Source organism: Muntiacus reevesi, chromosome X (assembly GCF_963930625.1).
Source record: "Muntiacus reevesi chromosome X, mMunRee1.1, whole genome shotgun sequence".
In the NCBI taxonomy this organism is placed as follows: Eukaryota; Metazoa; Chordata; class Mammalia; order Artiodactyla; family Cervidae; genus Muntiacus; species Muntiacus reevesi.
Window position 1 is genome coordinate 36438473 of NC_089271.1, and position 15221 is coordinate 36453693.

Genomic DNA, 15221 nt, shown 5'->3' on the forward strand with positions numbered 1-15221 from the left:
GTTCTCACTTAAATTGCATCTGTGAGAGGTTTAGCGCTTCAATTCCATGTTCAGGGTTTTTTTGTTTTTTTTTTTTAGTGTTCTTGCCTGGAGAATCTCAGGGATGGGGGAGCCTGGTGGGCTGCCGTCTATGGGGTCGTACAGAGCCGGACACAACTGAAGTGACTTAGCAGCAGCAGCAGCATGGATTATACAGTTTTCAATTCATTCATTTATTCAACATACATGTATCAGTTACCAACTTTGTGCCAGTCACTATGCTAGGTGCTGGTAGTAAAAATCTGTATGAAACAGTGGCTACCTCTAAGAGCTTGCACTAAACCCAAGGTACCAAGTGATGATGTAAAGGTATCCATGATGTCTATGAGCAGTTGAAAATTTAGAAGAGAAAGATCATAATTGAGTACGACTTTGGAGAAGGCAAGTGATGGAGTACAGTACAGGTGGAGATCCTGGCTCCAAATAGTAAGAAAGACACATTGTCTACTGAGGGAAGAGCAAAAGAGGCAAAAGTCACAGCCTCTCAGAATCTGGTTGAGATTTCCATTTCCAGAAGCTTCCTGTTCTAAGTCCTCCAATTTCCCTCTGCCACTGTGTACTGTACCCCTTCAGATTGTTTCACTTCCTGCCTTGAAGTCATTAGCTATTTTTTGAAAAATCTATTCCACCCAAGCATTTTGTGAATTCGGTCATTTTACTGAAGATCCAGTGGAGAGTAGTCACTTTACAGAGAACACCCACTTCGCAGTGGGTCTCCATCTTGGGAACAGCCTCGGTTCTCTCTCCAAAGCCACAGAGAAACTGCTGACCTTGCCCTACAAATAGAATTCCCCTTCTAAGAGGAATCCTGAGGAATAAAATGTTCTCCATCACTTAACAGAGAGATTAAGGTTTTGGTGTCAAGTCAGGAAATGAGAAAATTCATTCCTAATAACAATGAATTTCTTTGTGAAATAGGAAGACTTTATTTGGAGGAGTTCATTTGGCCGGAATTGAGTGGGAAGAAGCTTTTTAAGTGTGGCAACTATTTGGAATATTGCCACGACCTCCCTTTTAGCTTTACCTCAAGTGATGTCTTGCCTTCTAATAAAAATTAGAAACAGCAGAATGCGGACATGACTGAGCGACTGAACTAACTCTGTGTATTTTTGCCACCTCTTTTTAATATCTTCTGTTTCTGTTAGGTCCATACTGTTTCTGTCCTTTATTGTGCCCATCTTTGAATGAAATGTTCTCTTGGTATCTCTAATTTTCTTGAAGAGATCTCTAGTCTTTCCCATTCTATTGTTTTCCTCTATTTCTTTGCATTGATCACTGAGGAAGGCTTTCTTATCTCTCCTTGCTATTCTTTGGAACTCTGCATTCAAATGGGTATATCTTTCCTTTTCTCCTTTGCTTTTCACTTCTCTTCTTTTCTCAGCTATTGTAAGGCCTCCTCAGACAACCATTTTGCCTTTTTGTATTTCTTTTTCTTGGGGATCGTGTAAAGGACTCTCCATATTCAGACACAGCAAGATGGAGTCCAAAGGTGTTTTAGTTTCAGTTGACTGTGAAGTAGACCAAGACAAGGAATCTGAACACAGGTCTTTCTAGAGGAAGGTGTAAGAACCATGGGAGAAGGGTAGTGAGACAGGGAAGAGAAAGTGGCCAATAAAGGGAGCATTATTAGACATCAGTTTCTGTGGGTGACTAGAAAATAATCCTGTGAGGAAACACTGATAAATACTGAGTTAGCCAAAAAGTTCACTTGGTGTTTCTTTAAAATGCTATGGAAAAACACAAAGGAACTTTTTGGCCAACCCCAAGAGTACAGAACACACACCTCCAAATTATTCTACCCAAAGGGTCGGGAAATTTGGTTTGGTATATTCCAGCTCTTCTCAGGGCTAGGGTTGGGGTATTGAAGGGTTCTCCCAGGGGTATTAATTCCAGGGCATTTCTGCCCACCTGGCACCTGGGCACAGCAGACTTCTGCAACCCTGAAAAGAAGCCCTCAGGCACAGTAAGTGACCCTGACAGCCGGATGTCTACCTGTGCACATAAAACAGAAGGGTCCAAGGAGTGTGGGTAGGGGAGTGACCATGGCTGCCACAGGAGGATTCTTGGTGGAGGTGAGACTTGAGAGCACTCTTTCTCTTCTCTCCTCAGGTGTATTCATGGTCCTCTCCCTATTGTCCATTGTGTACGGAGCCTTACGCTGTAACATCCTAGCCATCAAGATCAAATATGATGAATATGATGTCAAGGTGAAGCCCCTGGCCTATGTCTGTATCTTCCTCTGGAGGAGCTTTGAGATTGTCACCCGAGTCATTGTCCTGGTCCTCTTTACCTCTGTCCTGAAGGCCTGGGTGGTCATAGACATACTCATCAACTTCCTCGGCTTCCTCTTCTACCCCTGGATCCTCTTCTGGTGCAGTGGCTCCCCCTTCCCTGAGAACTTTGAGAAGGCCTTCAGTCGGCTGGGCACCACCATTGTGCTGTGCTTCCTCACCCTCCTCTACGCCGGGATCAACATGTTCTGCTGGTCGGCGGTGCAGCTGAAAATCAACAACCCCGACCTCATCAGCAAGTCTCAGAACTGGTACCGGCTCCTGGTATACTACATGGTGAGGTTCATCGAGAACGCCTTCCTCCTCCTCATGTGGTATCTTTACAAGACTGACATCTATATGTATGTGTGCGCACCCCTGCTAATGTTGCAGTTGCTCATTGGGTACTGCACAGCCGTTCTGTTCATGGTTGTGTTCTATCAGTTCTTCCACCCGTGCAAAAAGCTCTTTTCCTCCAGTGCTTCTGAAAGCTTTCAGGAGTGGTTAAAGTGTGCCTGCTGTCACCGCAGGCGGCGGGAATCCTGCGAGTCTGCAGAAAAGACAGATCTAAGGTCACCCGCAGACAGAGAGGAGACCCCTTCTAGCAGTAAAATAAGTTCCATGCCCAGCCAGATCTTAAATACTGATGAGCTCTCTTCTGCCTAATGGGACCCGAGTCTCTTGAGGCCCAGATGTAGTGTTTGCTGGGTTGATCCCTGTTCATGCAAGTGATGGGCCCTGCACAATTAACAAAGCAGGAATTTAGCTCTCAGCTCCTTGTGAGTTGCTCCCTTTAGAGAGCTCTTGGGCAGGTGAGTGGGAACCATGGAGAGAAGTCAGGGGAACCCGTGAGTGTTGCAGCAGCAGCCTAAAGCACCACCATTCACAGTTGACCATGTTCTCCCATACGTCACTGACCTTGTCATTGACAAAGTACCCATGATATCTGAGTTGGCTGTTGAGAGCCGTCACGTAGAATGAGGACAGGGGATTTCTTGCGTTCTAGTTTTCTGGACTGCTGGTTTAGTTAGCCTAATGTTTTATTACCCTGAGAAGAGTTCTCACCTAAGAGCTGTCTGATGACCAGAAATGGTCACTGGGGTTTTTTGCCATCAGCCACATCATTCCTGTCAGAGTTTTCAGAGAAGGCTGTTCAAGTTTGATTTTTGAATAGACAAATATTCTATTTTCATCTCATTAGGGCTCTTTGTACATAACCAACAATAGCAACCTTGGCCTCCTATTTCTCATTGACTCAAAAGTCTGGATTTGCATACTGTATTCTTAAGAATCCATGGATGCAAAATTAAATTCTCAGTTTGGTTACAGAAGCTGTAGAGTTTTAGAAAAGTTGTGTTCCTTCAATATGTTGGAGATACTCTGGATCAAAGGGGTTGTTAAAATATCAAAATGATTTTGGCTTTTATAAGCAGAATTCTTACCTTCTTGTGATGGTTGAAGATGTGAATCTGCTAGAAGGTAGGCTTAACCTCTTCAAGATTCAATCCCATCCTACAGTTTTGGAAATTCCTAGTAGAATTGGCTAGGATTTGTCTTAAGAAAACAAAACTCAAGTCTTTATTCCACCTCTTCCTTGCCTGTCAGGAAAGTTTCAGACAAGAGTTACCTTGGTTAATTTAAATTCTTCTAGAAAACTCCATAGAGATTTCTCACTTAGCACAGATATATAGGGCATTTTGATTTTCATTATTTGAAGGAGCAGAGTTCCCCCCTTCAGTTAGATACAGACTTCAGAAACTTAAATTTTACAAAGAGATGGCATGACCAGAAAATTTTTATCTTTAACTGAATGTACCTTGATTTGGTACGATTATGAGTTAATTTGAATAAGAACTTCAATTTTATCCTCTTACACTCTCCTATCTTCAGTATAATTTCTCCTTTAATTTGGAACCCTGTTTCTTTCGTAAAAGGATCTGTAGAATCTCCTCAGTTGTCCAGGAAAAATGCCTGGATCTAGTGCCATGATTTCTACCATAAAAACCTTGATAATGAAATATCTGGGAGCAGGTGACCTGTTACTGGCAAAGCTGGACATTGCAGATCAGTCAGGGTTGACAGTCTTAGGACCCTAATGGATGAGCTTTCTGAACCATCCAGTTTCTAATAGCTAGTTTGTCAGGGAACAGGTTAAAATGGTGAGTTTGAGCAGGAGTTGTGGTCAGAATTAGACCAGGATGGAGAGACTGGTACTTCCCCAGGCTTCATTTGGAAGCCTGTCTCAAGAACCATTACAGAATCTGGGCCTTCAAATACATTTAAAATCATTTTAATGTAGCATGTAGATAAGCATATTGAGTGACCCCAAATCAAACTAACAGTGATGGTCTGTCACACTCCCAAAGCCCAATTTTAAGCCACATTTATAAGGATATTTATAAGGTTTGGTAACTAAATTGGACATTTTGTTATCTTTAACTCTTCATATGCAGATACCCCCACTTTGGGACCATATACATGTAGTCACTTTGGGGAAAGAAACCACTGCTTTTTTCATGGCAAAAATTTAAATCCTGGTGAGCTGAGAAATTTTTTTTAATAATTTATATTATACCTCTGAAAAAGCAAAATTATGCAGAACTAGGTTACCCTAAAGACAAACAGACCAGCAAATCTCCTCCTATCTTGAGAGTTAAAACGTCTTTTTCAGTTATAATTCCAATTTTTAAAACTCTCAGTGCTTTGTCTAATTAATTACATGCCTTAACTTGTCATAAGAGATGCACCAACTGAATCACTATCATTTGACTGGATGGAAGTGAAGTATTTCCTCCGAATATATTGAAACAAGGTCATGAAACATGTTTAGACTTTCTTCATTCCTGGAGACAGTGCAGTATAGAGGTTGGCATTAACTTGATAACCCAGCAAATTACTTACTTGCTCTCTGCCTCAGTTTCCTCACCCATCAGATTTGCATGATATTCTTGCCCCGCCTACCTCACAAGGTTGTCAGCAGAACAAATTTAAATAATAGCTGTGAAAATGCTTTGAAAATGTTTTTAAAGTGCCATGCATGTTTAAAGAAGTTGTTTTTATAGTTACTCAAATCCCGAAACAGGTTATTGTTTTTGTTTTACTGTTAGAAAAGAAACAAGTAGCATCATTCACATGAGTGTCTTCAGGGAATATGTCGGCCTTTGACCTTATGGAAGGACAAGTGTAAATGGTCTTTACTCTTGGAGAGAACTCAGGAGTTGTTCTTTCCCTTACCATCAGTTACTTAAACAATTAGCACTCAAGCATATAGTACTTGGAGGAAAAAGACCCACTGAAATTTGAGAAATTGCTTTTGATAGAAGATGAGCTTATCATTTTTGTATCTGTCATGTTTTATAAAGGATATAACAGCATCTTTTGTTAATTTTGCTTTACAATTTGAATGCCTGATCCTGCTAGACTTTAATTGAATGTGGATATAATCTTTTCAGCCTTGTAAATGGGAAAAATAAACTTTAAAATTGATTGTCAAATGCAACATTTCCTTGGAAGCCTCCTTAGAACATTAGTGCTATGGTTATGAGTGTATGTATCAGTACTTCTCAGCCTGTACATTGTGGATGAGAGCTTTTGCAGGCTGCTTCTCAGCAGCCATTCACTCTAATAAATATTGTTTATGTTTCTTCATATAATAAATTAATTTTTCAATTTCTCCTTGCTTTTTCATTCCTTAGAGTCCTTGCATGACTTTTTTACTTCAGGGACTATTTTAGAAACAAAATTGAAACTGGTTTTTTTGTGATTAATTATGATTTTGTAATCTCATCTGGAAATTTTGTCTGTGGGATGAAAAATTTGAGAGTGTTAGTGCTCTGCCTGGCAAGACACCAACAGTCCATAAAATTCCTCTGATTGTTTTATAAACCTTTATCCCATTTTTTAAAGCTACACTGCTAAATCCTAAAACTCTGCTCAAACATAAGTGGTATACTGATCCAGAAATATAAGATATCAAATGAGTGACTTAATAGTTACATAAGCAAATAGTCAAATTGTAAATGATGATCTGTGGTTGGAAAAAAAATCAGGTTTTTTCTACATGTCAAAATGCATTATTTTTTCTTATTAAGGTATACTTGACATATTAGGTTCAGATGTACAAGTATAATGATTCAGTATTTGTATACATTGCAAAATGATAACCAATAATTCTACTTATCATCTGTCACCATACAAAATTACAAAACTTTTTTCTTGTGATGAGTTTTTAAGATTTACTCTCTTAGCAACTTTGAAATATGCAGTACAATATTGTTGACTCTGGTCATCATGCTGTTTATTATATCCTGTGACTTATTTAGGACTAGAAATTTGTGCCTCTTGATCCTCTCCATGGATTTTACCCACCCACCCCCAACTGGTCTATTATCTATATCTATGTGAAGTTGCTCAGTCGTGTCCGACTCTTTGCGACCCCATGGACCATAGCCCACCAGGCTCTTCCATCCATGAAATTTTCCAAGCAAGAGCACTGGAGTGGGTTGCCATTCGTTCTCCAGGGGTTCTTCCTGACTCAGGGATCAAACCCAGGTCTCCCACATTGCAGGCAGACGCTTTTACCATCTGAGCCACCAGTTCAGTTCAGTTCAGTCGCTCAGTCATGTCCAACTCTTTGCGACCCCATGAACCGCAGGACTCCAGGCCTCCCTGTCCATCACCCACTCCTAGAGCCACCAGGGAAGCCCTCTATATCTATGAGGGGTTTTTTTTTGTTTATTTTAAGAAAGATAAATACTGTATTATTTTACTTATATGTGGAATCTAAAAACCAAAACAATCAGTTATTAAAGGGGTCATTTTTGGAGCATGAACTAGACAAGGATTGTTGCAATCATTTCTTTGCCTCTGAAGGTGGCCTTGCAATTTGCAAAGACTTAGCTATAGGACAAGTCTTTCAGAAGAGATCTCTTGGTGTTAAGTCAACCCCTTGAGAAAACAGAAGGTCAACAAGAGTAGTGTTTAAGTAGGTCATTCTAAAATTATTTCATATCGTATTTGTACATGTTTTATTTTGAAATAATTTCAAGCTAATAGAAGAGCCTTAGGAATAGTGCAAGGAATTCCTTTATCCTTCACTCAGTTTCATGTATTAATATTTTGTCATGTTTACTTTATAATTCTTACTTTCACTCTTTTTCCCTTTTATTCCTAAACACTTCACTGTGTATTCTCTTATACACTGAACAAAGTCATTTTCTTACCTAGCCATAGAACAGTGATCAAATTCTGGAAATTCAACGTGATTATGATACTGGTATCTAATCTAGAGTTCATATTCCATTTAACAATTAAATCAATTCATTTGTTTCCAGAAACCTTCCTTAATAATGTGAATCTACTCAGTTCTCTTCTATGAGTTCTCTTTGTTTAAAGTTAGGATAAAATTTTAACTTCCCTATAAAAGCTGGGAAAACTGGAGCAGACTTTGAAAATCTATTTGAAGAAAACATGCATTTTATCAGTACTAATAGCTTAACAGCATAAATTTGGGATGTTTACTGGCAAACTGTGTTGTTCAGTTGGTAAGTTGCATCTGACTCTTTGTGACCCCATGCACTGCATCTCACCAGGCTCCTCTATCCTCCACTGTCTCCCAGAATTTGCTCAAATTCAAGTCCATTTAGTTGGTGATGCTTTCTAACCATCTCATCCTCTGCTTCTCCCTTCTCTTGCCTTCAATCTTTCCCAGCATCAGGGTCTTTTCTAATAAACCATCTCTTCACATCAGATGGCCAAAGTATTGGAGCTTCAGTTTCAGCATCAGTCCTTCCAATGAATATTCAGGGTTGATTTCTTTAGGATTGACTGGCTTGATCACATTGAAGTCCAAGGAACTCTCAAGAGTCTTCTCCAGCACCACAGTTGGAAAGCATCAGTTCTTCAGCACTCAGCCTTCTTTATGGTCTGTTACATCCATACATGACTATTGGAAAAACCACAGGTTTGACTATAGGGACTTTTGTCAGCAAAGTAATGTCTCTGCTTTTTAAGGGTGATGCTTTTTCATGGATCCCCATCTTAACCATCAAGGGTTGGCTGTTTAATACATGAACGTGTAGTTCATACCCTGCTCCCGTCCCACTGTGATAGTTCATTTTACAGTTTTTAGGCCCAAGTTTCTAAAGATTTGGAAGCAGGTGAGGGAAGTACAGTATATGTTATTCCTCCATGACCACATTTTTCCTGGTGCCCCATTCCAGGAGACTGTATTCTCTGTGAACAACTTTCCAACTGGGAAAGAGCTCAGAAATACCAACTCTAAACACTATAATGAGTGATGTTTTGAGCCTTTTTTCAAAAAAGGCACTTCATATCAGCATATGATATGAAAAGAGCTGGGAATTCAGAAATATTCCCAATCCCTTCTTGCCTGGGGCACAAGAAACCCCATCAGACTAGGCCTCTAACCTGCTAAGAATGTGTGTGTCCACTGCAGAAGGCTACCTAAGGGGATGCCTTCTGTCTCCCTGTCATCCTCTCTGTGTGGTCATTTCTCTAGAAATGCTCTGGAGATCTAGACCAAGGAGGTCTAAAACAGTGCTGTTTTAAGCCGGGTTTTGTACCCAGAGCATCCCTGAGGAGTATACAGCAGGATGCAGTAGCATCTCTTTGCAGTGGATTTTTTCAAAAAACTTCTCACCCAGACTCCCCCGTGTGAGGTTTCAGCATCTGCCTTCTCCCAACGAGAGATTCATCCAGAGAGATTTTGAGATTCTGCCTGTGCTTCTGCTCCCTCCCTGCCTCCTGTCCTGAATTAGTTGTCTGTCTCCAAATGATGAGTTCCTGATTGAAGTTCCTGATTAGCCTGCTTGCTCGAGCCCTGGGAATATCTTCCTCCATAGACATCTGCATTATGCATACTGGTTTCATTTCTTATCACTCAGCTTCCTATTTTAATTACCTAAATTTGACAGTTAATGAATCGGGTTCTCAGGAGCAATGGTACTGAAGAAATAAAATAGGATTTAGAAATTCTGTTTTGGAGTGGGGCTACAGGACTAGCCTCACCCCACCACCATCACCACCCCCTCCGCCTCCCACCTCACCCCTCCGCCCTGTCCACTGCAGAGGAAACTGCTGCCCTGGTGTTTCTGGCCTTCTCCCAACAAGGTGACCTTCTGAAGTAGAGCGGCAGAATTTTTTAGCACAACAGTGCTCAGCTGGAGAGCTGCAGACCTCCACCAATTGCAGAAGTATTGCGCTCCTCTCCACTGACGAGGGATGTTTGATACTATTCAGAGATGTCTGGCACACATTTGTACAATTGTTTTTCACACCTTTGAGGATGCTGTTGTGAGTGATAGAACAAGACTGATTAAAAGTGTCACTGTATTTAAAGTAACTTTGTCATTACCCCCCCCCCCAGTCCCTACCTTGAACAAGTGTTAAAAATTCAACTGCCATCATGTGGGAGGTGACCTTAAAAGACCTCCTTTGTAACTGAGAGTGAGGGGAATTATTATTTTTTCTTTAATTTCTATTGGAGGTGTATAATTGACTTACAATGTTGTGTTAGTTTCAGGTGAACAACAAAGTGAATCTTTTATATTGTATATACATGTATGCACTCTTTTTCAGTTTCTTTCCCCATATAGGCCATTACAGAGTATGGAGTGTAACTCACTGTGCTGTACAGTAGGTCCTTATTAGTTATCTATTTTATATTTAGTGGTGTCTGTATGTCGGTCCCATTCTCCCAGTTTATCCCACCCTGTTGAGAATTATTACTCTAGACAGTTTTTTCACTGATGGAATATCTTCTCATGTGTACTTACAGTCTGCTTTCTTCCTTTTGAAATGAGAGTTGTTCACACACAAATCACTTGGCTTCTCTCATTTCCAGCTTGAGTCAAGAGATGAGAAACTATTTTTTTATTTTAAAAATGTAAAGTGACTTTGTGAGTATTCTACCTTCAAGAAGTAAATTTTCTACCTTTATACAAAGTGTGTCATCGAGGTGAAATGCTTTTACAATTTCAAAGTACTAAAAAGATTAGTATTAAATTTAGTACTAAAAAGATGTGTATTATTTATCATGATAACCATCAAAATAACGAAGGGATTTCTACATATTCTTCAATTCATCTCCTTGGATTCATGAGAAACTCTATCAGGGTGCTTTCAGCTACAGTTCGTAGAACACTTGATTCAGTTCAGTTCAGTCGCTCAGTCGTGTCCAACTCTGCAACCCCATGAACCGCAGCATGCCAGGCCTCCCTGTGCATCACCAACTGTCGGAATCTACCCAAAGCTATGTCCATTGAGTTGGTGATGCCATCCAACCATCTCATCCTCTGTCACTCCCTTCTCCTCCTGCCCTCAATCTTTCCCAGCATCAGGGTCTTTTCAAATGAGGCAGCTCTTTGCCTCAGGTGGCCAAAGAATTGGAGTTTCAGCTTCAACATCAGTCCTTCCAATGAACACCCAGGACCGATCTTTAGGATGGACTGGTTGGATCTCCTTGCAGTCCAAGGGACTCTCAAGAGTCTTCTCCAACACCACAGTTCAAAAGCATCAATTCTTCAGCACTCAGCTTTCTTTATAGTCCAACTCTCACATCCATACATGACCACTGGAAAAACCATAGCCTTGGCTAGACGGACCTCTGTTGGCAAAGTAATGTCTCTGCTTTTTAATATGCTGTCTAGGTTGGTCATAACTTTCCTTCCAAGGAGTAAGCGTCTTTTAATTTCATGGCTGCACTCACCATCTGCAGTGATTTTGGAGCCCAGAAAAATAAAGCCTGCCACTGTTTCCACTGTTTCCCCATCTATTTGCCATGAAGTGATGGGACTGGATGCCATGATCTTAGTTTTCTGAATGTTGAGCTTTAAGTCAACTTTTTCACTCTCCTCTTTCACTTTCATCAAGAGGCTCTTTAGTTCTTCTTCACTTTCTGCCATAAAGGTGGTGTCATCTGCATATCTGAGATTGTTGATATTTCTCTGGCAATCTTGAATCCAGCTTGTGCTTCCTCCAGCCCAGCATTTCTCATGATGTACTCTGCATATAAGTTAAATAAGCAGGGTGACAATATACAGCCTTGATGTAACCAGTCTGTTGCTCCATGTCCAGTTCTAACTGTTGCTTCCTGACCTGCATACAGATTTCTCAAGAGGCAGATCAGGTGGTCTGGTATTCCCATCTCCTTCAGAATTTTCCACAGTTTATTGTGATCGACACATTCAAAGGCTTTGGCATAGTCAATAAAGCAGAAATAGGTGTTTTTCTGGACCTCTTTTGCTTTTTCAATGATCCAGCGGATGTTGGCAATTTGATCTCTGGTTCCTCTGCCTTTTCTAAAACCAGCTTGAACATCTGGAAGTTTACGGTTCACGTGTTGCTGAAGCCTGGTTTGGAGAATTTTGAGCATTACTTTGCTAGCATGTTAGATGAGTGCAATTGTGCAGTAGTTTGAGCATTCTTTGGCATTGCCTTTCTTAGGGATTGGAATGAAAACTGACCTTTTCCAGTCCTGTGGCCACTGCTGAGTTTTCCAAATTTACTGACATATTGAGTGAAGCACTTTCACAGCATCATCTTTCAGGATTTGAAATAGCTCAACTGGAATTCCATCACCTCCACTAGCTTTATTCGTAATGATGCTTCCTAACACCCACTTGACTTCACATTCCAGGATGTCTGGCTCTAGGTGAGTGATCACACCATCATGATTATCTGGGTCATGAAGATCTTTTTTGTACAGTTCTTCTGTGTATTCTTGCCACCTCTTCTTAATATCTTCTGCTTCTGTTAGGTACCTACCATTTCTGTCCTTTATTGAGCCCATCTTTGCATGAAATGTCCCCTTGGTGTCTTTTAATTTTCTTTAAGAGATCTCTAGTCTTTCCTTCTACTTCTTTGCGTTGATCACTGAGGAAGGCTTTCTTATCTCTCCTTGCTCTTCCTTGGAATTCTGCATTCAAATGGGTATATCTTTCCTTTTCTCCTTTGCTTTTCGCTTCTCTTCTTTTCACAGCTATTTGTAAGGCCTCCTCAGACAGCCATTTTGCTTTTTTGCATTTCTTTTTCTTGGGGATGGTCTTGATCCCTGTCTCCTGTACAATGTCATAAACCTCTGTCCATAGTTCATCAGGCACTCTGTCTATCAGATCTAGTCCCTTAAATCTATTTCTCACTTCCACTGTATAGTCATAAGGGCTTTGATTTAGGTCACACCTGAATGGTCTAGTGGTTTTCCCCACTTTTTTCAATTTGTCTTCTAAATTGAAGAACACCTGATTAGAAGTGGCTTAAAGAATGAGATTTTGTTATCTGACCTAAGAAGTTTTGTTGCTTCATCTTCACATTTGCCTCCTTATGATTGCAACCTGACAGCCTGGGCTCCAGGCGTCACAGTTACACAACTGAACCAAAATTAGAAAAAGGATTTTCCTTCTTTCAGGAGGAAATCTTTCCCAGAAGCCACCTATCCACTTCAGCAGAATTCCCCATGTTTCTTATTGGCTGGAGTTGTCATATCCCTACATCTAAAGCTGTCTTTGGCAAGCAGAATGATGTTGTCATGGTTTCCTTTGACCACACAGCAGTCATTCCTTGGGGCTGGCAAAGGGGCCACTATCCTTTAGCTTATGGAAGGAAGAATATCCACATAGGGTTCTGCAAACAGCAACAAGTGGGGGAAATGGCCATTTGCTGGGCAATCTGACATTTCGCTCTCATATCTTAAAATTTATTTATTTATTTATTTTTGGCTGTGCTGGGGCTTCGTTTTTGCGCAGGCTTTTCTCTAGTTGTGGTGAGCAGGTACTCCTTTTGAGTTGCAGTTGCTCAGGCTTCTCATTGTGGTGGCTTCTCTTGTTGTGGAGCATGGATTCTAGGGCGTGTGGTCTTCAGTAGTTGAGGTGCACAAGCTTAGCTGCTCCATGGCATGTGGGATCTTTCTGGATCAAGGATTGAACCCATGTCTCCTGCATTGGCAGGTGAATTCTTTATTGCTGAGCCACCAGGGAAGCCCTGTCATTTTTAAAAAATAAAGATTCAAGGACTTCCCTAGTGGCCTAGTGTTTGTGACTCCACACTTCTAATGCAGGGGGCACAAGTTTGATCCCTGGTTGGGGAATTAAGATTCCACATTAATCTTAAGGTGGCACAGCCCAAAAAAAAATCAACTAAGGTGATGAATTTGGGAAGAAGATGAAGAATATGAAAGCTCCCTGTGTCCCCACTCCAAAAACAAAATCCTATACTTATCTCCTTTTGCATTATATGTCTCTGGTTAAGAAACTCTCAGGAAGAAGTCATATGTTGAAAAAATAGGAACAATTACATCCAATTATCTTGTGAGAGCGAATACCCATTAGTGAGATTGTGTTTGTGTCCTTGGAGTGAAATTGTGGGTCTGCAGGCATCTAAGAGAAGCAGGGAGTTGGTGATGGACAGGGAGGCCTGGCATGCTGCAATTCGTGGGGTCGCAAAGAGTCGGACACGACTGAGCGACTGAACTGAACTGAAGAGAAGCAGGGAAGAGAATTGTCAGTTCTGGAGGATTAGGAATCCTAGAGGTTGGAGAGGGAAACTGGATATTCATTCATTAGTTCAACAGCTATTTGAAGTGCGCCCCCTTGTGCCAGGTGGTGGACTAGGCACTGAGGGTAGTGGTGACTAAGACAGCAACCCTCCTTTCCAGAACTCACAGTCCCTTCGAAGGAGTCAGACACCCAACCTGGTGATCTCAATGCACTGAGGTAAGAGCTATGATGGGACTATAAGCCAGGAGGTCCGAGGGACAGACAGAAGGAGTTCAGATCTGGTCTTGGAAGTCCAGAGAGATTCAAAGAGAAAGTAACATAAAATCCCAGACCAGAGATGAATTTACCCTGAAGTTTATAGCGCTTAAGCTTTAGACCCAGCAATGAATGTCAGGAGTATAGCACTTTCTAGGCAGCAAGGAGAAATTGGATACAATTCAAAAGGACATTTACTAAGCATTTCTGCCACACTGTCCAAAGAGATCACAGAAGGACAGGATCAGAATCTATAAGGAGCCAGTACTTTGTTCTGATTTTCATTCGGAGCATTCTTTCATTTTGTACCTAATTTTGAATTCATATTTTTTAATCTTTTTTTTATCAAAGCTTCTCCCCAGACCAAATTGTCTAGGTTTCAGGCCCCATTAAACTTAGATCTACCCCTGCTTGTGATCTGAAGCATGAGTAGGTGGTGTTTACCTGGTGGAGGCAGTGGAAAGAATTTTCATGGTGTTCTAAAACACCATGTGCAAAAGCCTGAATTAATAAAAAGGAAATTTATAAACAGAGAACAGCTTATAGGTCTTGTTGCTGGAGCATGGGAGAGAGATGAAGTTGGATCACTGGCCACATTGTGAGGGGAAGAAAAAATGATAGTGTTGACACAAGCCAGGTCCTCTGCTTAACATCAGTATCCAGGGGATCACTTTTATTCCTTGCAACAATCCTATGCAGCCATTGCTGCAATTATTTCCATTTTACAGAAAAGAAAGCTGAGAGTAGTGAACTAAAGGAGTTTTCCTGTGGTTGCATAGTAAGTAGTAGAGTTAGTATTCCAACTCAATATTGTCTGATGCCAAAGCTCAAGCATTTAATCACTAGGCTCTCCTGACCCCTAAACTTTGCTCAAATTGCAGATGTGGTTAAGTTTGGCAAATGTCGGAGACCAAGGGAAGAAGCAAGCCTGGTGGCACTTCCCAGGGTAGCCTGGAATGAAGGGGCAGAGTACATAGAAGGCAGCTCTTACTCAGTAGGGAGAGATCACTTCTGCTGAGACCCCAGGCTGGAGGCTGAGGCAGGGCACCCCCCACAGCTCCCAGCACTGGAGCCCTGCTCTGATGTCATAAAGGGGACACTGGGCTGAAACCAGGAGGGCCCCAGGGGAAAGAACTCTGGGTTG

General features: G+C 41.2%; 1 protein-coding gene across 1 annotated transcript in view; it reads left to right on the forward strand.

Moving 5' to 3' along the window:
- The window catches only part of XK (X-linked Kx blood group antigen, Kell and VPS13A binding protein), a 52022-nt gene extending 46040 nt beyond the window's left edge, over positions 1 to 5982 (forward strand). The window contains exon 3 of the mRNA XM_065914779.1: positions 2149 to 5982. Within this exon, the coding sequence (XP_065770851.1) occupies positions 2149 to 2975 (827 nt within the window). The 3' untranslated portion in view covers positions 2976 to 5982. The remainder of the gene's footprint in view (positions 1 to 2148) is intronic.
- Positions 5983 to 15221: the final 9239 nt, after the last annotated feature.